This window comes from Macrotis lagotis, chromosome 1 (assembly GCF_037893015.1).
Source record: "Macrotis lagotis isolate mMagLag1 chromosome 1, bilby.v1.9.chrom.fasta, whole genome shotgun sequence".
Lineage (NCBI taxonomy): Eukaryota > Metazoa > Chordata > Mammalia > Peramelemorphia > Peramelidae > Macrotis > Macrotis lagotis.
Window position 1 is genome coordinate 694,752,457 of NC_133658.1, and position 26,368 is coordinate 694,778,824.

Consider the following 26,368-nt stretch of genomic DNA (forward strand, 5'->3'; position numbering starts at 1 on the left):
CTAGTATTGCATTTTAGAGACAACAGGAAGCTAATCCTGCAATGTACTGGTTTAAATATCAATTTGGATTCCAATAGAGCTGAAACCAATCAATGCAAGAATGAGAAAGACTTACTGCCCCTTTTCTCCTTCATTCCCATGTTGACATCAGTGTCAGTGGAGTATTAAAGAAATCCTTTGATATTGTAAGTGATCTGTCATAACCCCTGGGATTCACAATTTGTTTCAGGAGCATGAGGTGATGTACAATCTACCTTCCATCTGGGCCTTTTAAATCGGATTGTATGCTGCTCCTCTTTAGCAAGAAATAAGTTACAGTGGCTAGCCTAGGGGATTTGGGGCAAAAGACCATACCTGCAGAGTTGAAAGTGTCCCTAGATTACACTATCTAGTCTAATCCTTCAGTTTTTATGGAAGAAACTGAGTTTGAGAAAGGCTAAGGCATTCCTAAAGTCATAGTTACTAAGGACCCAAAGATAGATCAGGTAAAGCTAGGATCTGAATCCAGATTCTGATTCCAGAGCTATTCTTATTTTAGAGAAGGAAATTTAATAGACCATAAATGAACTTCCTAAGGGAAAAAACCAAGTAAACAATGCGACCAGATGGATTTACAAGTGAATTCTATCAAACAATTGAAGATCAACTAATTATAATATTAAATTATTTGAAATAATAGGCAAAGAAGGAATTCTACCAAACTCCGTTTATGAAACAAGTTATTAATACTAAACCAGGAAGAGTAAAACAGAGAAATTTATGGACCAATTTTATTAAGGAAAATGGATGCAAAAATCCTAAATAAAATACTAGTTAAAAGATTATAACAATATATAATGAAGATTATTCATTATGATCAAGTGGGATTTGTACTAGGAATTCAGGGATGGTTTAAAAAAGAAAAACTATTAACATTTGATTATGTCTAAAATAAAAGTTTAAAAAAATAAGATGTTATCAATAGATGATTCCAGGTCAGTTTTGGAATTCTGCTATACCATGCTGGTCCTGATTTTAACACATAAGAAAAACTATTAACATATTGATTATATCAATAATAAGCTAAAAATCTATGTTATTATTAATAGGTGATTCCAGATCAGTTCTAGAATTCTGCTATACCATGCTGTCTTCAGAGGGTTGGTCCTGCTCTTGACACATGTAATCATGGTCAATTTATTTAATATTTCTGAACCTCAGTTTCCTCATCTTTAAAATGGGGATAATAATACCTGACTTGTCTGCAGTTTCCTGATCTACCAGTTTGGTTAACCCATTTAAAAGAAGTATGAGGTTTCTTCTAGGATGACTTACTCTTGATGACATCACTAATTTTTAGTAATCCTTTTCTTTTCCAAGTGCTCATGAACTATCCTTTTAATATGTTCTGAAACAAATATATATATATATATACATATATATATTAGATTTTTATGTCCCCATGATATTTTAGATATCACCAATCATATTCTATTAAAGCTAATTTTTTTCAAAGTATCTATCTTATCTCCTATTTTTAATCCTGAGATCCTTGAGGGCAAGTGTTGTCTTATTTTGTCCTTATAACCACAATTCATACTATAATGCCTTATATGTACTAGACAGAACATAAATATCTACTAAATATCTACTAAATTGAAATCACATGATGTTTTTGTTAAAAAATGATATTTATCATTGTATGAATATTATGACCAACAAGAAAAAGGACATCAGTATTGTGGAATGTTTTTATTTTTTTTGAGGTAGATGAGGGGGTTCACCGAACAACCATTTAAATACTGTTTATGGAAAAGATAAAAATACAAATAATACATGTCTATTCCTCTCTTGCTTTCTGAGTTTTAGGTATTCTCAGGGAGTTTTAGAAAGGCCCATGCCAGGAGGACAGCACACAATATGATGTTTCTGCCCCATTAGTGCATTGTAGGATAATCTATTCAATTTGTCCAAAGCCCAGGCCAGTTTCCTGATTTTCAAACACCTCTTGAGGTTATAACTTGAGCTACAACTATCAATAATCTTCCCATGGAATCTTTGGAGGGTCTTCATTTCTCTGGTAGCAACTTAAGAAGATTGGAACCCCTTGATGGATGGGGTAGTGGTCCAGAGCTGATTCAGTTTGGTGTGAGTTTAAGTTCAGGTTGATACTTAACATGAAAACTCCAGATTATAATTTATCTTGTAGCTCAGAAGAAACAATTAGGTAGCGAGAACTTGCCTTAAGTTATAATGTCCTGGGTCCCAGTCCTCCTTCTGAAATATAAACATCTTGTCAGTTTTCTAAGGGACTCCAGAAAAAGAAGGATCAGGGATTCTCTGCAATGGGCCATGAATTTGCTTTGAGGGTGAATTTTGCCACAAAGATTGAGGTTTACCATTCTGTCTATTGTTAGAATAAAATTTTTTGTTTCATTTTTAGGAGATTAAGATTATACCCTCTAATTTGACATGCATGGTCATATTTTCAAAAGTCTGGGAAAAAATAGGACCTTGATATTATCTCCCTCCCCTGGATCCCCCTCCCCATCCTTCAAGTTCTTTGTGAGGTAGTTGAAATTTATTTTTGATGTCTCTTGACTTCCATTTTATGGTCTCCTATCCTGTCAGTTTTGTCCTCCTTTTCTATCTTTCTTCCCCTCAGTGGAAGAGAATATTTTGGATAGAAAAGGTGGACCTTTCTCCTTTCACCAATCTTCAAATAAGATAGAACACCTACATTTTGGCCTAATTCTGCCCTGTTAACAGCACCACCCTTCTCCCACCTTCCACCTACTCTTTGATTTACCACACCTGTTTTCTTTCTAGTCAAGGTTTGAGAGAAGTCTCAAAGAGTTCATCAGTGATGCTTGAGGAAACTTTGCTTATGTCGAGGAGGAGCACAGGCTTCAGAATGGATCCATATTGAATCAGATCTGGAAGGATGCTGAAATCCTGATTAGTCTTTAAATCCATCAACCTCATTGCTCAGTCACACTGCCTTTGGATCAGCCAGTTTTACTTTGTGTTTCTGCAGCAGAAAATCTTGCAAAACTGCTGGCATGTGAGACAGAGGAATCCAAAAAGTCTTGGCATCTACACCAGCAATGTAATGAGTTTGAGGAAAGAGACTTGTTAAGGCATGGTCCATGCACTTTACCACCAGTGACAGATCTAGATTTTGATAAAGTTTATGTTTTTCTTTTTGAGCCAGACCTATAAAAAGAGAAGAAAAAAATCATTCTTTGACAATAGAGGAAGATGGAATGTGTTTGCATATATGTCTTTCTCTCACATGAGGACATGATATGATAGTGCTTGTGGTACTACTCATTGTTATCCATGTCATGAGGGAAATCTCTTGTTTTATAACTATCTGTTTGTGCTAGTTACTTTGATTTTTTTTTACCTATTCATTAGAGTAAGGTAAGAAGTCATTTATCCTAACGGTAAGGAGGGAAAGGGGTCAAGAAAGGGAAAGGGTCATTGTTTCAGAGAAAACTATAGACAAGTTCTGATTCAGTTCTGGGGGAGGGATATCTTTACAGGCCTGTATCTGGATTGGTATGTATCTATGAGCAGGTCAGTTGCCTTTATACCATAGGCAAAGAGGAAGAGATAGTGATTTAGTAATACTCTAGATTTGGAGGATAGATGGATATCAGTTTTTAGGCAGATGAAATAATTAAATATTTGAGAAAGCAAATCATATTCTCAAGTATTGAGACCCATTATTTAAAGTGGATGAAGATTGTTTTAAGAGGGAGGCTCCCCTTCCCCCTGCAACAAAAGCTAGTATTTTACTAGAGAAATCAATACAATGATATTATGGAACATTTCAAAAGAAGATATATATACATATATATATATATATATGTTTTAGATGAAATTATCAGATTGATTCTGGGTCTTTTTTAATTGATCATATTTACAGTTAATTGATTTTTGTTCTGAAATTGCCTAATCCATGGTTTTTAGTCTTTGAAATTAGTTCAGAGTTCAGTTGACCTGCAGTGGTCAAATTTGGAAATTCAGTCTTTGTTAAACATGGTTCTGTTCTTGATTCTAGGGAATATGTGACCTCTGAAGAATGCAGATGGAGATCAGGAAATCTAGTCTAGTATCTTTATACCACTACCAAGTTATCCTTTAAGGATGTCTGGTTGGCTATCCAAAGATGTCTAGTTCACTATCTTTATCCCTTCAGCTAGACTCAAACAATGACTATTTCTTATTTGTAGGAGGGAAGAAGGGAATTGTTGTTAGCTTCTCAATCCCAATTTCTAAGCAGCCATATTATCCCTCAGCTCTGTACCCAGTGATTTCTCCATCCATGATAATATTGATATTTTATAACCAATTATAGCTTGTTCTCCACCTACAAAGTCCTGTTCTTTGTTTTGTGATTCTCAAAACTATAAAAAAGAGCTGTCCATCTCATTAGTTTAGCTGAAGATATAGCAGACCTATTTATTGGTAAATTCATGCTTTACTAACAAATTTATCGTGTTTGGAACTTTGTGCCTTGGTCTACCTTAATTTTAACTGTTACAAGGGAAACAATCACATTTTTCTTTATTTATATCTAAGATTCTTAACTGCAAGGTATAGATGCTGTTGGCTTTATCTGTCTTCTAGCAACATCATGAACCAGCAGATCTGATGATGTTATCAAATTTCTAATTAGGAGAAGGTAGGAAGTTATTCCTAAATACCTATAGATAGGGGCAGCTAGGTGGCGCAGTGGATAAAGCACTGGTCCTAGAGTCAGGAGTACCTGGGTTCAAATCTGGTCACTTAATAATTACCTAGCTGTGTGGCCTTGGGCAAACCACTTAACCTCATTGCCTTGTAAAAAAAACCCCAACAAAACAAACCTAAATACCTATAGATATACAACTTCAAGAGGCCTTAGAAGTCATCAAGTAAATTACCCTCATTTTACAGATGAGGAAACTAAGACCCAAAAGTAAAGTTGTTTTAAGTTCTTAACAATGATCAATGTCCATAATTATTGAGGACATCCTTTGCAGCTGATATTCTATTTATATTCTTGTTTTCCAGTCTGGAAGTCTGGAAAAGGGGGCCTTAATTTTTTTTTCATCTTGTTTTGGCATTTCTTGTCAATGATTTTGTCCTGACCCAGCATATTCTAATGAAAACAGAGTGCAAAGCTGGGTTCAGTGTCCTGTGGTACATCTGATATGGAAACATGGCAAAATTGATAAAGGGTGACATTTAGAGTTAGGAAGAGCTGGACTGGATTTCTGCCTGGCTCAGTCATTTATTAGCTGTATTACTAAGGGCAAGTCCCTCTCTGAACTTCAGTTTCCTTGTTTATAAAATGAGAAAAATAATGGCACCTCCCTCTCAGGGTGGGAGGGAGGATTAAGTGGGATCAAGTATATATGACATCTTGCAAACATTAAAGAGCTATATAAATGTTTATTGTTATTATTATTCTAAGCCTTGAGCACTTTGATAAGAGGCAAGAATTAAATTAAATTAAATTTAAAAAACGAATGAAACAAAATGTCATTTCAGAATCAGAAGGTACCTCTGGAACAATCTAATCCAATCTAGACAACCTAGAATTTCCATCTTCCAGCAACTACTTAACCAACATTTGCCTGAAGACCTCAGTGCCAGGGATTCCGCCCCCCCCCCCACTCTTTTTGGAAGCTTCTCTGTTTGCTTTGGCAGAACTCTAAACATTAGGAAGTGCTTCCTTACAGCAAACCTAAATTAGTTTCTTCCCAGCTTCCACCCATTGCATATTGTTCTTTCTTCTGCCGCCAAGCAAAGCAAGCTATTCTCTTTTCTACCTAACAGCTTCATATCCTTAAAAAGAGCTATTGTGTTCCATCTACCCCTAACACACAAACACACACACACACACACACACACCACATTACACAAATCTCTTCTTCAGGCTATTATTTTCTCATTTCCTTCAACTGATGCTTGTATTTCAGAATCTGAAGGCATTCTGGTTGCCCTCCTCTGGACCACTCCTGCCTGAAATGTGACTCCTAAAATAAACTCTCCCATTCTGTATTAGTGTGACATAGAATAGCCCACCCATACATATAGCATAACATGTGATATCTTGGGTCATTTTCTAGATGTTTGCATCTATATGTGGAGGAGTATGAATGAATGGATGAATAAATTTTTTTTTTGTCCTTTGTTCTCTAAGAATACCAAGACATCAAGGAGGTGATGGCCATGATGAGCATGTGATTTGGATTTGAGTGAGGGGGTGCTGTGCTAAGTCATTAACTGATCTTTCTCCTCCAGAGCCATCTGGGTCCAGTGGCTAGATATGAATCAGGATGATGGGAGATAGCCCCTGGATATGAGGCAATCAGGATTAAGTGACTTGCCCAAGGTCACACAGCTATAAGGATCTGAGATTGGATTTGAATTTAGGTTCTCCTGACTTAAGGGCCAGGGCTCTATCTACTATGCCATCTAGCTGTAAGGAATGATACCAATTCATTTGTAAATCTCTCATTGTTTTATAGCATTTTATAACCCTCAGACCCTCAATTACCTTATAAATGACCTTGAAATAAGGATTTTGTCTTCTGCTTTTTTTTTATGTTATCCCCACTCAGCCTTCCTACTTCCTTTACAATTGATCTAGCATAGTATGGGGAGACACTGTTGATTACTGATTATGAAAGAGGGAGAGAGCATATATAACTATGATCAAGACAGAAGTAAGGAGGAAAAACTCATAAGAGTTACTCCAATTGTGTTCTTAAGAATCCTAATAGTTTAATATCTTAGAAAATCCCATATGTTGCACATGTCTAAATTCTGATATTTTGCTAATTCCCCAATATTTCTGTATAAGCAATTAAATAAGGACTCACTTTTTTCAATGTATCCATCTCCATATTGTTGTTTGATGTCTGGTGAAAGTTGGTTCCAAACTGCCATTTTCATTTTAGTGGCCTTTACTGGATCTGACAGTTCTGTTTTAAACAGTCCAGGTTCAATGCATGATACTTTTACTCCAAATTCTTTCATGTCCCTCCTGTGAAAATAGCCCATTGGAAATTGTTCTGTTACTTTTTTAGATGGTTTCTATCATTTGGGGATCATAATTCAGGATGGTGCCATTAGGACATTGCTTCAGGGTGCTGACAGCACTTAACTGAATTTAGCCAGTCATTTAACATGTATTTATTAAACTTTTACTGTGTGGTAGGTGTTGTTCTAAGTATTAGAGATACAAAAAAAAGCAAGCCTCCTCAAATAAAACAACAACCAGAAACCCTTTGCTCAAAGAGCTCACAGTTCAATCAGAGAGAGAGAATGGACAAACAACTATATACAAAAAAGATATAGGTGGATAAATTGGAAATAATGTCAGAAGGAAGGCACTCACAATGAGAGGGACCATGAAATACTTCTTACAGAAGGTAAGATTTTAGCTGAGATTTGAAAGGGGTCCAGGAAGCTAGTAAGTGGAGAGGAGGAAGGAAAACCTTCCAGAAATGAGGATGTCAGGGCCCTGGAGTCCTCAGATCTGAGATCTCTCCTTTGATTTCTTAACTTCCTTCTGTGCCCCCTCATGGACCCCAACTACTTTCCCCAGGTGAATATCGTAGATCAATTCTCAGAGAAGCCAGACTTTCTAGTTATGCCTCTTTCTGTTGAAATCTGTTTCTTTATGAATATTTTTGCCAATAATAATTTGAATTTCAAGACATCTTCCTTATTAGGGTTCAGAGCACCTGACCAAAATATTGGGAAAAGATTCCTCAAAAGGTCAGTGACAAGGATGAATTCCATCTAAGGAATGAGAAGTTGCAGTACAAAAATGTGACTCAACTAATAACACTCAGAGATATCTAAGGTGATTAACAAAAGAATGATCTAAGATGCCCAACAAGCCTGTTTTTGTCACATACAGTCACAGTAGCTTGAGAAAGAACAAAGTAGGCATTGTTTTGAGACAAATTCAAACTATGAATATCTGATATATAAATCTTCTGTCTTTAATTTAGTCTTATTCACAAAACAGTAAGTTAGGGAGTCACTATCTACTTTATAAAACAACTAATCTCATTGATCTATTAAATAAGATGTTTCCCTTAGACTATGTATCATGATTAGAAAGAAGGAAAGAAACAAGAATTTCTAAGCACTATAATGTCATATTATTTGACTCTCAAAATTCTGGAAGAAAAGTTCTACTTTTATCCTCATTTTACATTTGAAGAAACTGAGGCAGTCATAAATTAAATGACTTTCTCAGGTGTGCACAGTTAGCAAATATTTGAATATTTGAAGCCAGGTTGGAATTCAGATGTTCTTAACTCCAGTCCCAGAGCTCAATTTACTGTGCCATCTAACTGCCTCTTGAACACTGAGGAAGACCTGGGTTTCTATAATTTACTGCTTGCTGTCTGCTTAACTTGATTGAACCTCAGTTTCCCAAAAGAAAAGTTATATCTGTCCAGATACCCCCATGGTACTGTTGTGTTAAGAGAATCAAGTGAAATATGAGACGAGCAATTTGTAGCAATAAAATGTTCTGTGAGTAAACTATGGGAACATATTCATAGAACACAAGTAACATGTTTTATTTTATATATATATGCACAGACACCATTAGCTGGATTAGCTGACTTGTTCTTCATTATCCATTCCCACTCTCCACCCTTCTCCTAAAGAGGGAAATCTGGCTTTGCCACATTATTTACATTCACAACAGACCTGTATTCTAAGAGAAGCTCCATGAGTCAGTCCCACAAGTGATCAGTGATAATTAAGTGACTATAGCCAATGACTAACTACAGATGCAACCTCACCTGCCTAGAGAGTAGGGTGGAATGTTTTGGGGTTCAAGGAAAGTAAAACTAGTCTTAGTAGAAGACTGGAGGACACTATTAAAATAAGACTTCAGTGTCATCGTGTCTCCTTTGGGGAACACGGCAGCCTGCAATTCCTAATATAAGATAGAAAGTTTTAAATTGCAACATTGGAAAGATTCTGAGTTGTTGCCTTTGTTCATTTAATTAAGGGATATGTTCAGAACTTGATTGGTAAGTTTAACAGTTTGCACTTTTTACTGTAAACTATATTATAGCCTGGGATATATCTCAACATTCAATAAACATGAATATTTTCAGCTTCATTCTCTCCACCCTTCCTCTTACCCCCAAATAAACATATTATACATATAATATATAGCCTGCATGCTACTGTATTTTGTGTATTCTAAACAAATATACAAATATACATATATAGATTCAGTCTGTACCTGCTCATATCCATATTCTGATCCATATCTTTATTCTTAACCTCATCTATACCCATATCTATACCTCCATATGTCTGCTTTAATGCAATTCTTGAGGGAAAGGATTACTTCACTTTGTGCTATATATTCATAAGAACAGGGTCAATGCTTATCATACAATAATTGTCTTTTGATTGAATGAATGGACATGAGATTAAGAAGTAGCATGGTACACTAGGAAAGAGCGCTTAATTTGGGATCAGAGGATTTAGCATAAAATCCCTTCTTGGGTTACTGAATGAATGACTCTCCATAATCTCTGGGTCTCAATGTCCTTAATTGTAAAATAAGAGGGTTAGACTAGATGTCCTATAAAGTCTCTTCTCATTCTAAACCTGTAATATATGATTCAAATTCCCAGAAGGCCCAAACTATTTCTAATGTGCCTCATATGTTACCTTCAGCAGCATCTGGTGAAATGTGTGTAATAAATACTTTAGATGATGATGATAATGATAATTATGATATGCCTAGGGAGTAGTCAATTTATGAAAGTTGTGATGAATAATGATGATGAGATGAATCTTTGGAATGCAAATTCTGCAATCACAGATTACTCTACGGAGTCATTGGTTTGCAACTCATTTAGAAATCCCACCATAATGGTCTTATACCATTCCTGTTTCAAACCCTATGGTTTTATCCTAGAAATCTAGGAAATGGAGACAAAGAAAAATGTAGAACTAGTTCTTTCAATATTAAGCAAAGAATAGTTCCCTAGTATTGAAATTCTTTACCTAGCATCTATGAATTTTAAAGAATATGTTTTTATAATTACATTTCAATAGAAATGGTGTACTTTGTAATCCTCTTTAATTTATTTTATAAATTTAAATGTCATTATTTTTAGAAGAGACTTCACTGAGCTGTCAGAGGCATCCATGATGCAAAAGAGGGTAAAGAATTCCTGGCCTGGAGTTTTGCTGATTCTCTTCTATCTCACAATCTTTATTTTATTGGTGATTCTGCTATAGAGCAAAGAACCCACAGTATCACAACTTCCATTTTACACATGGTAATAGATGACCAAGCTGGGGTCTTAACCTCCTTTGACTTTTATCTTTGTTCAAATAGAAGGAACTGGTGAGTGCTTCCTTGTATCCAAGAACTAAAGGAGAATGGGTTTTTTTTTTTTTTTAGGTTTTTGCAAGGCAATGGGGTTAAGTGGCTTGCCCAAGGCCACACAACTAGGTAATTATTAAATGTCTGAGACTGGATTTTGAACTCAGGTCCTCCTGACTCCAGGGCCAGTGCTCTATCCACTGCGCCACCTAGCCACCCCCTACACCTACCAGAATGTTCTAATCCAAGTTCTATTTAGACATGTAGGTAGCTGTAGTGGATTTATTATCTTTAGAAAGGGGAGCATGATTATGACAGAATACTATAGTGTTGTCAGAAATGATGAGGGTATTGTTGCAATGAATCAATGCAATATAAAGTGAACAGAACCAGGAGAGCATTGTATACACTGTATCAGCAATATTGTAGGGATAATCAACTGTCGAAGACTTAGCTACTCTGATCAAAACAATGATCCAAAACCTAAGTGGTTATCCAGACCTACATTTTACAGATGAGAAAACTGAGGTAAAAATGGTTAAGCAATTTACTCAAGGTCACATAAGCATTAAGTGGCAGAGTCTGATCAGGTAAGTGAGTGTGGAAAAACTATTTACCTTCTTAAAAATCTCAGGTATTTTTTACCTTAAGCTATCGTTGAATCCTTCCACTGCATATTTGGATGGTGTATAACCACCTCCAGAGATTGCAAGCCGACCGCCTATGCTAGAGACATTGATTATCCGCCCTTGAGCTTTCTTGACAAAAGGTAGCATGTTCAATGTCACATTAATGAGACCAAACAGATTTACTTCAAAGGGTTCCCTGAAGTGTTCCACTGTCAGCCAGTCAGTGGGAGCCAGTACCCCAAGAATGCCAGCATTATTAATCAGTCCCCAAAGACCTGAAACAAAGTAGAAAAAATAAGCCCAGGTTAGTGTAAGTTACCTGAAAATGCATGGTAGGCAGAATGTATCGTCTGGAATGCCCACTGTTCTTTGTCCAACATTCATCACAATGTTGCTTCAGTATCTTTCACAATTTGGTAGATGATATGGATAATGGTCTAAAAGCAAGAGTGAAATACATCTGACTCCTTAGAAACTTCTGAATCTGGAATTCAAATCCATTGACAGACTCTAACCTGCCTAATTAAGCTCTGAGATAAATGATTATTCTTTCTTGTATTAATAACTATTTTTTGGATTAAATTTTTCCTCTTTTCTACTGCATTATCCAGAAATCAACCAATGGAAGAAATCTTAGGCACAGATTTACCCAGACCAAGATCTGATCGGACAGTAAAAGAAATTCTAAATTTTCTAATTGGTACAGATCTCTCCTTATTGTTCTTTGTTCCAACAGGTCTGGGAAAATATGGATCTTCCCTTTTATCAGAAAAGTGATATGGAGGGGTGGCTAGGTGATGCAGTGGATAGAGCACCGGCCCTGGTGTCAGGAGTACTTGAGTTCAAATATGACCTCAAGACACTTAATAATTACTTAGCTGTGTGGCCTTGGGCAAGCCACTTAACCCCAATGCCTTGCAAAAACCTAAAAAAAAGTGATATGGAAATTGATAAGATCAAGATTTGAATGATCCAAGTCACATACTCCATGACTCTCATTGGAATATAGCCCAGCTTCTCATTTTAATGTTCATTTTTTCATTAATTGCTAACCAATCAGAGTTGATTGTCACTTTCAGAACATCAACTCTTCAAAGAGCATATAAACTTAAATCCACTGCTATGAAAGGTTTTTGGTTTAAGAAAGAAATATCCACATGATCATCCTTTTATTAATAAATATACTAGGGGCTAGGTGGCGCATTGGATAAAGCACTGGCCCTGGAGTCAGGAGTACCTGGGTTCAAATCCAGTCTCAGACACTTAATAATTACCTAGCTGTGTGGCCTTGGGCAAGCCACTTAACCCCATTTGCCTTGCAAAAACCTAAAAAAATAAAATAAAATAAGCATACTAGCCTTATTAATAAAATGATTAACTTACCCAGAAATTATTATCTCTTGAACCTCTTTAAATGCCACAACTTATTTCAGACAACCCCATGTATTCTATCCTTTAGCCAAATTGTGCTAGAATATAGTCTTCCTGACTTTTCCCATCTGCATACCATTACTAATTCAGTTTTTGCCTGGAATGGATTACCTCTTATCTCCACCACCTCTCATATCTCTATCATTGAAATTTTCCTTCCTTTCAGACCTCCTCTGATTTTTTCCAAATAAATTGACCTTCTGTCCAGTTTCTTACTTAAATTCACCTGGGTCTTTCCTTTGTATTTTTCTTCCTCTATCTTAAATTAGCTATTTGTATACTTGTTAATCATTTGTTTACAGGTTCTTCCTGCTTAGTAGGATTGTAATCTTTGTGAGGATAAGTATATGGACTTTTTTTGTGTCCATTGCCAATACATAATGGTCTTTTGGTCTGTCCTGCCCTCAGTTCCCTCACCTATAAAATGAGAGGGCTTGACTAGATGACTTTTGTGGTCTTCTAGATCTGCATTTTTAAGAACTTATTGAATGAAATTATTTGAAGTGGTAATTTTAGAATTCTAATCCTATCTCTGAAGGTGAGGGGGTTGGCATAGAGAAGTTTTAAGTCAGACTTTCTGCTTTTATTCTCTCATAAGGAAAATGATCTGAAACAGCAGGGATTAATAAATATGTCTAAGTAATAATGCCTTATATTTAAATAGAGCTCTCCGTGTATTACATAACACTTTTACATATTTTCTCTTATTCTGACTTAGAGGATGGAGCGGCAGTACTTAGAGGACTTAGGGGCAGGAAGGCCTGAGCTCAAATCCTACCACAGTCACTAATTAGCTATTTGACCCTGGGCAGCTTATGTTCCTTCACTTGTAAAATGAGAGTAATAATTATACTTACCATGAGGGATTGTTGTATCAAATATGATAATATACATAGGGTACTTTGTAATTCTCAAATTGCTGCATAAATATTAAATATTCATTGTTTGTTCTTCACAACAATATTGTGAGGAAGACATAAAATTAAGATTAAATTTTACTTTCAGTGCCAAAATGGCAGAGTGAGGAAGGAACCCTCTGAAGCTCTCCCATATTCTTCTCCAGGCACCTAGAAAACCACCTTAGAATTTATCTAGGAGCAGAGAGACAGATTATCAGCATGGCAGAAAAGATCTGTCTCACTGGGATGGGAGGACATTGAGGTCCAAGAGCAGCAGCAAGAGCTAGGCAGCAGCAAGACCTCAAATCTAGGGCAATCCACTAGGGAGACAGGGAAGGACCATAGCCCAACTCTCACTTAAAATACCAAGTCACAAAAAGGCAGAAAAAGTGAACAAAAAAGCAAAAAAAAAACCCCAAGAACTTAACTATAGAAATCTTCTATAGTGATAGGGAGGATCAAGGCATAAATTAAGGAGAAGACAATAGTGACAAATTGACTTCAAGTGAAGCATTAAAGAAAAAATGTAATTTGATCTCAGGCCCAAAAAGAGTTCCCAGAAGAACTTAAAATAGATTAATAAGCAAATTAGAAAAGTAGAAGAAAAATTGAAAAAAGAAATGAGAGTAATACAATAGGATTTTTTTTAGAAGAAAAGTCAATGCCGTAGGAAAAGAGATACAAAAATTTACCATGGAAAATAACTCTGTAAAAAAATAGAATTGGCCAAATGGAAAAGGAAGCACAAAAATTTCACTGAGGAAAATTATTACTTAAAAAATTAGAAGTGAACAAGTGGAAACTAATGACTTCATGAGAAATGAAGATACAAGACAAAATGAAAAAAAAAAATAGAAACTGAAATTTCTCATTGGAAAAATAACTGACCTAGAAAACAGATCCAGAAGAGGTAATATAAGAATTATTTGACTACCTGAAAGCCATGATTAAAAAAAAAAAAAGCTTGGACAACAAGTTTCAAGCAATTATCGAAGAAAACCCTCCTGATATTTTTGAACCAGAGGTCAAAGTAGAAATTGAAAGAATTCACCAATCACTATCTGAAAGAGATTCCAAAATGAACTCTCAGGAACATCATAGCCAAATTTCACAAATCAAGGAGAAAATATTGCAAATAGTCAAAAGAAGAAACAATTCAAATATGGGAAGTACAGTCAAGATTACACAGGACTTGACAGCTACCAAATTAAAGAACCAGAGAGCTTGATGCTGGAAGACAAGGGAGTTAGAATTTCAGCCAAGAATTATCTGCCCTATAAAATAGAATATATAATCCAAGACAATCCCAAAGGATTAATGATGAAGCATAGACTCCTTCTCCAGAGAAAGAACTGATATTAATTGAATAGATTGAAGCATTCTGTTTTAATTTCTTTTTTCTTTTATTCAAGTTTCTTGTACAAAATGACTAATATGGAACTATTTTACAAAATGGCATATGTATAACATATATCTGATTGCTTACCATCTCAGAGAGAAAGGAGGAGAAGAAGGTAGAGGGAAACAGAAATTGAAATTCATAACTTTAAATAAAAATGTTAAAAAATTGATTTAAAAAAGATTAAATTCTTGTAGTTGCCTCTTCCCATATTACCACATATACAGTCTTCTGTTCTGTATTTAGATCCCTTCATAATCTTGCCCTTTCCTCCATTTCAGATCTTCTTATTCTTTATTCCCCTCCCCTTACTCTATAATTATTTACAGGGCCATACTTGCTATACTTCTCACATGATACTCTATCTCCCATCTCTCATCTTGCCATTGCACTAGCCATTTTTGAATGCTCTCCCTACTTACTTCCACATGTTAGATTATCTGGCTTCTTCCAAAACTTAACCTAGTTCCACATCTTCCAGAGGCATTACCTTTTCCTCTCAGTTAGTGGTGCTCTCTCCTGTGAAATTACTGTGCATATAGCCTGTATGGGGATAGTAAGGTAATAACACTTCCTGGAATCAGGAAGATCTGAGTTCAAATCCTATTTTGTAGGATTTCCTTATATGTGGGCAATTAACTATATGTAGGTCCATCAACTTGTTTTTTTTTAATTGGTAACTATTAAGCTATAGCTGATTTCTTTTGGAATCCTATGCATTTTGTTTTATGTATTTAAAGCTATTATTCTGAGAAGGGGGTCTGTCACCAAACTCCCAGCATGACACACATAAAAAAGATCTAATGGGATAAACTAAGCAGATGGGGTAGCAAATCAGAATTTAGATTCAGAATGTATTTGATTGTCTAGTTAAGATGAAGGAATATTTAATTTGCTTAAGGTAATACCCTATGTCACTCACCTTTTTCCCCAACTACATCTTTCACCCACTGGGCTGTCCTTTTTACATTGTCTGGGTCTGTCACATCCAAAAGCACAGTTTGAAGCTTTCCAGAAGTTGCTGTCTTTAGAGCTCTGGATCCTGATTCTGTCAAACAAGCAGCTAGAACATGAAATCCTTTTTTATCAAAAGTTTTTGCAGCCAAGTTTCCAAAGCCTGTGTCACACCCAGTGATGAAGATATACTTATCATTGATATCAGCAATCCTTAGAAATCCTTTGAAATTCCATGATAAGTAGAATATAATTAGAAAGACTAACATCCAAAGGATCATTTTTTTTTCTTTTGGCCAACAGGGAGACTTCTTTTCCTCCTATAATAAAGGAAAATAATATATGCCATAAGGTTTGTTTGCTTTTAAGCAACTCAAAGTTTAAGAAAAAAAACCCTGATGCAAGCCATTATTTAAAAAAAAACCCCACTATATTTTAAAATTCGAATACATATGTTTCTTAATAGTTTGTGGTGATGGTGTGATTCTTTAAATACTTGGGGAAAAAACTTCCAGTAAGGCAGAATCCAACTGGAGACTAGTATTGTTTGAATGGTAAAAATTAGTGAAATCTGTTGTCATAAGTTGTCTTGTCTGAGGATCACTGTGAAAGCAAGTGATATGAATTTCACAGATCATTCCTACCGATGGAGATCATACAGGAGCAAAATCTCAGGAGAATGAAAGTTGGGATGAAGAGGAAAGTAAATTAATATTTCCCAGAATGGCCCTTGCCCAGGATCACACAGCTAATAAGTTTCAGAGACCAAATCTGAACAGAGATCTTCTGATTTCAGGCTCGGTGCTCTTATCACTGAGCCACCTAGCTATCTCTAACACTCTATAGAATAAACAATTTGTACTGGTCTCTGAAACACTAAGAAGAAAAAGCACGTCTCACCTTTCTTTTTTTTTATTGTGAGAGGTTACATCTTACAGAGAGTTTCCTAACCCAATGAATGACAAGTTCAGGCCAGTACAACAACAATGGCCACAGCAATAACAAAAACCACAACAAGAGTAATACCAGCAACATGGCAAATATCAAGTAATGGGGATGAGGGATGGACAGGATATCAGTTGCTATTAAAGTATCAGAGAATCTGATTTTAGTATTATTAAGAGAATCTTATTATTAAGAGAATCTCTTATCATAGCTTCTTCCTTTGAATTGGGAGGTCTTGAATTATGTATCCTCCTGTGACTGTATCTTATATCTCTTGGAGGATTTGGTGAGATTAGTTAAACATTCTAGCATTTATACTTGTGATAATATCACCTCTGAAATGGCAGCCAAAAGATATATCTATACAAAGTTATAGAAATGATTAGAGTAGGAAGCTGTCTCTGCATTGTTTGTTAAATGAAATGTTCCTATAATGTCATAATGCCTATATACTTGTGATCAGCTGGTTTTGTGAATACTTCCTTTAGGGAAGCAGCTGCTACAAGAGATTCTAGAATCTTGATGGATTTATTAGCTATGTGGCTCTTATAAAAGACTGAAAATGGCACTCTTATCTACTGAAAATTCTGAAAGGACTTGCATATAATTACTCAGTTTAGGGAAATGCATATTATCCATGGCTTGGAAAAGCATTCCTTTTTACCCTTCAAATTAAAATGAGTAAAACTTCTATGAGTGGATAAAGAAAAATAGATTTCATCTTTAGAAGATGAACTATGAGGAGAAACAGTAATTTTTTTGAGCAGCAAAGAATTTTGCAAGAATTAATAAGCTTTCTGATGATGGTAATTATGGTATTCATTCCTACCTCTGAATGATAAAAATACATGTAAGAAAAACACATAGACATCACTTTGGGAGAAAACATCAGTATAATGTATCACATAATATGCCTCAGTTGAAAGATTGTATACACTCTAAATGGGGCAAGTAGAAAATTGCAGTTCTTGCAATGCCAAGAGATTTTTTCTTTCTATAATTTTACCATATTTTTGTAGACTCCTTATTCACATTAAAAGTTTTTTTTATTATTTCAAAATAAATTCTTATGTTGTGACACTCTTAATTGAATCTTACAGGGTTCCCTCTCCAGTGAATTTGGCATCACAGAATAATGATGTCTTCTGGCTGTCATCTATCTCTTGCATTTTTATAAATTTTACTGCCAGATAGAGACCACTTCGATATTAATATCATTAGTTATAACAATCAATTAAACAGACACTTACTTTGAGTAGAGGAACTGAAATGCATACTCACAAAGAAATTTTCCTTTAACTTAAAACACAAATCCAGTACACACATACATGCACACACAAATACACACAAAAATATGTTATGATACTTGACAGTTTTACACTTTTCCTGTTTTGTTCCCCTATTAAGTAGTAATTCCCTATTCTGAAATTTATCTTGACAATCTATCTTTTACATTGTCACTTGTCATTTTGTCAAGTTTCTTTCCAATCTATAAATTGGATAAATAGCACAATAGGTAGATGAATAGCAGAAAGGTAAACTTTTTGGTTTTTTTTTTCTTTTTTAGGTTTTTGCAAGGCAAAATGGGGTGAAGTGGCTTGCCCAAGGCCACACAACTAGGTAATAATTAAGTGTCTGAGGTCAGATTTGAACTCAGGTACTCCTGACTCCAGGGCCAGTGCTCTATCCACTGCACCACCTAGCCACCCCTACGTCATACTTTTTAAAGAAACTGTCTACTAACTGATACTCTTGTAGCAAAACACCAAATACATTATCTTTTACAAGAGATACAGTTTATACTTTTGAAGTTATTAATGGCTACCTGCTTTTTATAAATATGAGGTATATAAAATACCAAGTCCTTTCTCTGACAAAATACTGACATAACTTTTCTCTTCTTTTCTTTTTTCTTATCTAGCCTTAATCACTGAATAGGCATTTCCCCAGCCAAACCAAGACCTGGAAAGACCCTAGCTAAAAAAGGTCAAGGTTTCCCTCTGCATCCAAGACAATTTCTATTGTCTTGATCCATATCTGACCACTGGACCCAGATGACTCCAGAGGAGAAAGTGAGGCTGGTGACTTTACACTGCCCCCATCCCCAACTCAAATCCAATTCATTTGCAAAACATGAAATCACCTTCCTAATGTCATGGTCCTCTTTGAGAAAAAAGGACAAACAACAACAGTATGCAATGAATGAAATGTGAATATTGTTGACCTGGAAGGGATGAAGATCAGGAAAATCAGGAATTCAGAGAAATGAGGGAAGAGTTCTTTGAAGTGATGCCAAATGAAGGTGGGGATAAAAGAACAACACATACAATGACTACAATAATGTAATGAAGACAACTCTGAAACTCAGACCTCAGATTAGGTCAGATGAAGTATAATACAGAACTCAGGTCAAGTATATAATAAAAAGTAATGAAAAGAAGTCAAAGATATTTCTGTTTTGATAAATGTTAACTACAGCTAGTTAGTGAGTCAAAAACCTTTTATTAAATATTTCCATTTATTAAGTGTCTACACTTGCACGATGTCAGTCAGGGATAAAAAGAAAAGCAAAAAGTCCTTGTCCTCAATAAGCTCAGAGTTTAATGGAGGAGACAACATGGAAACAGCTATTTACAAGCAAGCTATATACAAGTGGTAAAAATTCAAAGAAGAAAGGCACTGACATTAAGAGGTCTCAGGAAAGACAGGACTTTAGCTGGGCCATGAAGGAAGAGAGGAGATGGAGATGAGGAAGGAAAAGATTGTAGGGATAGTGGATAGATGGTGAAAGTGAACAGAGTCGGGAGATATGTAGAATGATATATATATATATGTATATATATATATATATATATATACATATATATATATATATGTATATATATATATTATAGATCCCAGTCCCATTTCATTTAAACTCTTTTTGAAGAAGATACTTTGGGGATAGGAAGGTGTTGGTATTTATGGGTTTGCCCAGATGTCTGCTTTCAGAGCTTACCATTTAAACAATTTTAAAATAAGAAATGAAAATGTCTCAAAATAAGTAATGGGTGTTACTTAGAAGTTGGGGGAATGTAGAGAATGGGGCAATCTATTTTTTATAAGCTTCCAGAGGAAATAAATAATCAAGAAGTGGATTAGATGCATTAATGCATTAGATGAAGTTGGTCCAAGATAAAATAGGGAAGTGTATTTGTATTCCAAGCTCATCTCACCTTATTCTTACATCTTTTTCAGGTTCCTTCCTTCTCTACATAATGGCTCATGTTGCTCTCTAGTTGCACTAGTAACCCATGTTGAGTATGCTTTCTAGCTTTTTCTGCATTCCTAAAGCAAATCTGAAGTGCTCCAGTACCAAATATGCCTCAGATACTCCTGTTTGGTTTTTTTTTTTTTTTTAGCCTTGATCAGATTGTTCCCTAAACCCAAGGAAGGAAAGGCTGTCCTTTAATCCCCTCCATTTGTTGAATTCTTACTTATCTTTGAAAACCTTACTCAAATATCAACTTCACCAAAGTACTCCCTCACAGGAAGGTTGCAAGTTCCAAATGGGATAATGTTTGTAGAGTAGTTAGCATATCTGGTACCTGGCACAACAAATGCTTATTCCCTATTCCTCTCTCTTCTTCTCACCAAGTCCCTAGTTAGGAATGATCTTTCTTCACACAGCTCTTTACTTGAAAATTTATAATAAATTAATCATGTTTTTCATATATTAAGGATAGGAGCAAAGATGACTTGTAAGATACCTTTCAACTCTAATATTCTATGAAGCTAAAATTGGAAATTATAGAATCTTACCATTAATCTCAGGTCACATAATCTAAACTATATCAGAAAAAGAAACTTCTTTACAATATACCTAAAAAGTGGTTATCCAGCCTTGGCTTAAAGATCTCTATACTTCTGGGTAACTCCCTATCTCTTAAAGCAACCAATTCAACTTTTGTATCACACTTATCATTAGGAAGTTTTTCCTTACATTGAGATTAAATCTTTCTCTTTGCAATTTCCATCCATGGCTCCTTGTTCTGCCCTCTGAAACTAAGTAGATGACTTCCATTTTGGGGGGAGGCAGGTGAAGGGAGGACTTACTAGATCTAAAGCTGGTAGCCAAGCACCAAGATAAGTTGAGTTGACTTCTTCACCTTGTGCATAGGGATTCTTTATCCACATATGCACAGGAGATGCTGCTTCTATATCTGTGGGACATATATAGATGGAAGTGATGACACTCTATGTATCTTGAAGTGGCAGCAGAGAGAACATTCATCCCAACTACTAGTAGATCTAGAGAAAACTCAGTACTTAGAGCTCATGAACATCCATGTGCATCCATGAGCAGCCTCATATACATCCATGAGGACTCTAGAATGAAGTTGCTCATGAGAAAAGAAATAACTGAACTGGTCACAGCATTAACACAATAGGGAAATATATCAAAGATCCCAGACAAGGAGACATAATTAAGAAGCAACAAAGAACATAATTTAGAGAAGCAAACACACACATGTACGCACACACAGGCACACACACACATCCAGAGGCACTTCTTAACTGTTATTGTGAGATATGTGAATTATACAAGTCCAGGAGCAGAGCAAGCTGATACTCTAGTGACCTCAGAATATACTAAGTAGAACATTAAATTGGTAGGATAAAATAGGTCTTTGTAGGAAAGCACAGACTTTTTTAAACCTCTCTTTGGGCTAAGGTAAAACTACTTAATTTTTTGTTGTAGAAACAACTTTTTTTTCTGTTTGATGTTCTTGTAAGCCTGAGTGCTTACAAGAAATCTTAGAGGTCTTTTTGGAAGAAAACAAAACAAGTTATAAAATGGATCTTCCTAGTGTTTTTCCCTAGATGGTAAAAGAGTCAGACATATTTTTTGAGAGGGACATAGAGAAGTATATCTTGGTCATTGCTTTGCTTGACTATGCATATTCATTACAAGGATGGGAAGATTGGAATGGAGAAAATAATTGTCAGTTGAAAATGGTAAAATTTAATTGAAAGAATAATTTTCTTGACTTCTTGTTTGGAGAGATAAACTGACACTTAGATTACCTATGATTTATTACAGAATTGAATTGAATTAATGTAGACAATGCAGGGGCTATAACCCCTATTCTACAGATGAGTACTGAATGACAAAAAGATGGTGTGACTTGTTCATTGTCATGCAGCTAGTGTATTATAGTACTTTACAGAAGAGAGGGATGCACAGCAAAGAGGGGGAAATGATGCCAGAAGATAAGAGATAATGGAAAAATTGAAGCAAGGCTATACAGATTTATAGCCCCACTATATATATATATACACTGCTGGGTCACTTGCTAAATAATGAAAAACTCAGAGAAGGGAAATTTTCCCCTTTATTTGCCTTATAGAATATGTGACACTGACTGCTTATCAACACCCATGGCTATTCATTCAACTTCTGCTTATTTTAATTGTCTCTTCTGTGGTTCCCCATTTTGATTTTTAAAAAATCATTCTTTGCTTTTATTTTTTCTACTTACTCATTGCTTTTATTTCTATGTATTTAATAAAACTGAAAAACTGCTTCTGCTATCTCATTGTTTCCTCCTAAAGAAACTAAGAATTAGAGAATTCTTTTTAGAGAGCACCTTTAGACCTCCTAGTTTTGATTTTTCTATCAGTAACTTCATGCTTAGAAATTCTGAGTGCATTCCCATAGTAGAAATTTTCTTTGAGAAGCATTAGATCACAAGATTTTAAACAACCTTGGTTAACTGCTACTAGCTTGCCTGCTTGATGCAGGCTTGCTTTTCATCTGAATTGGATCCGTAGGTGAACTATTTACCAGATGACATGCAGTGTAGACTATTGAGCAAGAAATGATTATCATATGTTATTATTTATTGAAGAGTATTTCTTGCTAACTGGCCCTTAAGAAGCAAACCTCCTAAAAAATCCAAAGTATTTTATTTGTGTTTCCTTGTTCCCTTTTGGCTATTCCAAAATATTTCCCTGAATTTAGTTCTTACAAATAGAGCAAGAATTTAATAAATGCTGAACAGAATTGAATGCATGAGATGATATCATTAGACTGTAAATTTTCTCTCAAATCATAGCATCCATTATGTTTACTTTTTCTTGCTTCTCTGGAAAAAATAACTTACCTCAATTTAATATCATTGATGGGGGTACTGTTTCTACTCCATCCATGCCTGTTAATCTTATGAAATTTTGTCTCTCACAACTCTGGACTAAAGGTTTTAATGTGACTGACTTCCAGGTTCCCTTTTGCAATATTACTTCCTACCCTTTAAATTTAAAATATTGACTTGAAAGGGATGGTGGTAGTCTGGGGGACCAGAACAAGAAGAAATTTAAGACACAAATTAATAGCAAAGAAATTTCTTTTTTTGTACTTACAATTGATTTCCAAATGTTCAGCCTAAAAATCTTTTGTCATCAGTATAAATTTCTTCCTTTACACAAAAACATGCTTTCTGCCTCTTTTCATTAGCAATCGATCCTTACGAAAAGGACTTCAGGAAGACAGTGTACCTTAAAATAATTTGGGAAAAGGAGGCTGAATGCTTAGAACAAGATTCTACTACCTTATCACAATTAACTTTAGACTACATAAGTGTTTCACATCAGAGCTTTCTAAAAGTGGAAAGAGATGGATGAAAGTTTCTCTCATGTTATACAGTCTTCAAGTAGCTATATGATTATGTGTCTGCCAACTGGACTATAATAACTACTTTTCCTTATGCTGTAATTTATATTAATGTCCTATAATTGCAATTTTCAATATTCTCATATATTTGCTTTGACATAATTTTATGATTATTATTCAATTGATCATCTATCCAGCCATCCATCTATCCATTCATTCATTAAACAAATGTTCATTGAGTGCCCACTATGGGCAAAGGTACTGGTGTTATTCAGTTATTTCAGTCATGTCTGCCTCTTTCTGACCCCATTTGTGCTTTTCTTGTTAAAGATCCTTGTTAAAGATAGTTTGACATTCCCAACTCCAGATCATTTCTAGATGAGGAAACTAAGGCAGTTTAAGTGACTTGTTGAACATCACAGATAGTAAGTGTCTAAGGCTGGATTTGATCTCAGGTCTTACTAAGTCTGGGCCCTGAGTTCTATCTAGTATGTTACTTATTTTCTATGAAAAATAGAAAGATGACCAAAGAATAGTTTCTGCTCTCAAAGTTCTTACAGTTTATTAGGGAGGACAAGATACAGTGTAATCTTTATAAGAAATGCAAGATGATCAAAGAAAATTTAAAATAAAAATATTTTAGAGTTTTAGAGATGGAAGGGACCTGAGATATTTTTTAATCTAGATCCCTCATTTTATAGAAGATGTCCAGAGAAATTAAGTGACTTGTCACACAGTAAGTTAGTGTGATGAAGAAAATGACCATCTTCAAGCCAGTATTTGCAATTTAAAGAGCTATTCAAGAAAATGATAGTTATTTTAAAAAAATTCAAGGAAACTCTCTGAATAAAAATTCCAAATATTACAAGTGTGTACATTTTGAATGGTTTAATTACTATAGTTTCACATTTCTGATAAATCTTAGGATATAAAGGAAAAATAATGTTATATGAATATACCAAAGGTTATGTGCCCACATTAAAAGTATTTTCCTTTCTATTATAAATGTCCTTGAACAGAAAAAAGTCAACTGAATTCTTGAGAACTTCAGCAAGATGAAGAAGCTTCCAAGTTAGTGTTCTTTTTTAAATTCCCCCCTTCACTTGTTGGAAATACTTGAGAGAATAATAGAAATTAATCTCCTTAGACCTCAAGGTTTGTTTGACAAGTAAAGGACAATTTAAAAAACTCAAGTAAAGGATGAAATATCAATTCAGTATGTATTTTTTCCTACTAACCAATGATATTTTTTCTAATTTTAAAAAAAAACCTTCCAAATGTTCATGAAAAATATCAGAAAGCAAATACAATAGACATAAGCTACTTCTTCCACAAGTCATAGAGTTCTACAGAATATTCACATAATTCAGAAAGTGTAATCACAGGCTTTAGAAAGAAACTCATTGTCCCCGGTCCTGTATCATTCTGATCAATGAAATGGCCAACAATTCTCACCCTGACTAAGCTTTCACATGTGAAAGACATGTGACTTGGCATCTTCTAGTTCTGTAGAACAACTGTTGATAAAGGTAGAGTGGGTACAATAAAATGGGCAGTAAAAAGTTGAGGCAAGTTTATTGCCATCATCACATTTTCAAGGCCCCAATGTCCACTAGCAGTCATTTCATGTGTCCTCTATATTCTAGAAAGTATTTCTGACTCCTAGTTTCCATTATTTATTTATTTATTTATTTTTAGGTTTTTGCAAGGCAAATGGGGTTAAGTGGCTTGCCCAAGGCCACACAGCTAGGCAATTATTAAGTGTCTGAGACTGGATTTGAACCCAGGTACTCCTGACTCCAGGACCGTTGCTTTATCCATTGCACCACCTAGCCGCCCTAGTTTCCATTAGTTTTTGCCCTTTCCCCTTATTCTTAGTCATCTTTCAGTTTTAGATCTTGAACTTAGCTCGTGTGTTCTACCAGTAAAAAATTAACCTTAGGAATTATGGTCTGATCTTTAGCAAAAACTCTGATCCATGTTACATTGCTGCAGTTGCTGTTCAGATGTTACCATACTTTACACTGTTTCAGTGAGCCTGTGACCTGGGTGCTTCACTCTATCCCAAGAATGATTTTTTTTTTATTTTTTGCTTTCATTTTCTCATAAATTATGAAATACTTAGCTTCTGCCAAATAAGCTCAGCTGGTATAAACAATCAAATGTAAAACATATTTCTGAATACTGTGTGTTCTGTAACCACAAACAGAATCTATGTTATAATGAGCACAATAGTCAATATTTGGGTAAGATAGAACTTGAGTACTTCCTTTGAATACCAAGGGGCCACTATCTGCAACACAATTGTCTTCTGAAAAAGGGTTCTTCCAGATACAATGCACTCTATATTCTTTCATTAATTATGTCCCTAATTAGTGGCAACTTGAAAGATAATTTTACTTTTTTCTATGTGAAAGAAAAAAGAAATTTCAAGAAATATTTTTAAAAAAAATAAAGGGGGAATCACCCTCAGGTGTTAATAATTACCTGATCTCAAGACGAACTGGCTAGCAGAAACTAGCTACTCCTTGACCAACTGCAGACTTCTTCTGACCAGAAAAGGAAGGAAAGGATGGAACAAAGAAACCAAATGTTGCTGCTCTCTGAGATGGAGTGGAAGCCAAGGCAACTCAGAGTAGGATGCCTGAAGCTGCAGGTCTGCTCTTTTATTTATGAGTCACGTTGGTTGTGACACTTACTGATGACTCATGTATTTCTCTGATGGGCGAAGGAAGCCAAGCAACTGAGACTATGTCACATAAGAGGACAATATTTTTATTAAATATATTTTTAGAATTCCTAAGAAGTGACCTAAAAAATTCCTCAATGGCATTATAAAAGTTGAATTGCTTATGTTATGCATGTGCTTAGACTTCTTTCTCTTTCTCAGTTTACTCATATTTGAGGCATTTTATCATTTATTTTACTGAATAAAGAGGTTATAAAACCCCTTAGCTACCTTAGCTAATATATCATCGCCATCATTGTCATTTAGGAAAGGTGATCAATGGTGGTGGGTTTTATGCTTTTTAAATTTTATTTTTATTTACCTTTAGGGTTTTTATGTCTTTCAAAAATGTTTATTAAAGTAGGGAGATG

General features: G+C 35.1%; 1 protein-coding gene across 3 annotated transcripts; it reads right to left on the reverse strand.

Annotated features, from left to right (window-relative positions):
- Positions 1–867: 867 nt before the first annotated feature.
- DHRS9 (dehydrogenase/reductase 9) lies at positions 868–25,917 on the reverse strand. 3 transcript variants are annotated; one of them, XR_012474269.1, is made up of 7 exons: positions 25,757–25,917; positions 23,020–23,154; positions 15,641–15,992; positions 11,006–11,264; positions 6,861–7,024; positions 2,794–3,195; positions 868–2,256 (listed from the first exon to the last, which is right to left on the reverse strand). XR_012474269.1 is itself a non-coding variant. In XM_074215770.1 (6 exons), exons 3-6 carry the CDS (start codon positions 15,951–15,953, stop codon positions 2,972–2,974), a joined length of 960 nt encoding a protein of 319 aa, XP_074071871.1. In that variant the 5' UTR covers positions 15,954–15,992; positions 23,020–23,154; positions 25,757–25,917; the 3' UTR covers positions 868–2,971. The 3 variants fall into 3 exon arrangements, 2 of the variants coding, with proteins under 2 accessions (XP_074071871.1, XP_074071872.1); XM_074215770.1 differs by having other exon boundaries at positions 868–3,195; XM_074215771.1 differs by lacking the exon at positions 23,020–23,154 and having other exon boundaries at positions 868–3,195.
- Between the last annotated feature and the right edge of the window lie 451 nt (positions 25,918–26,368).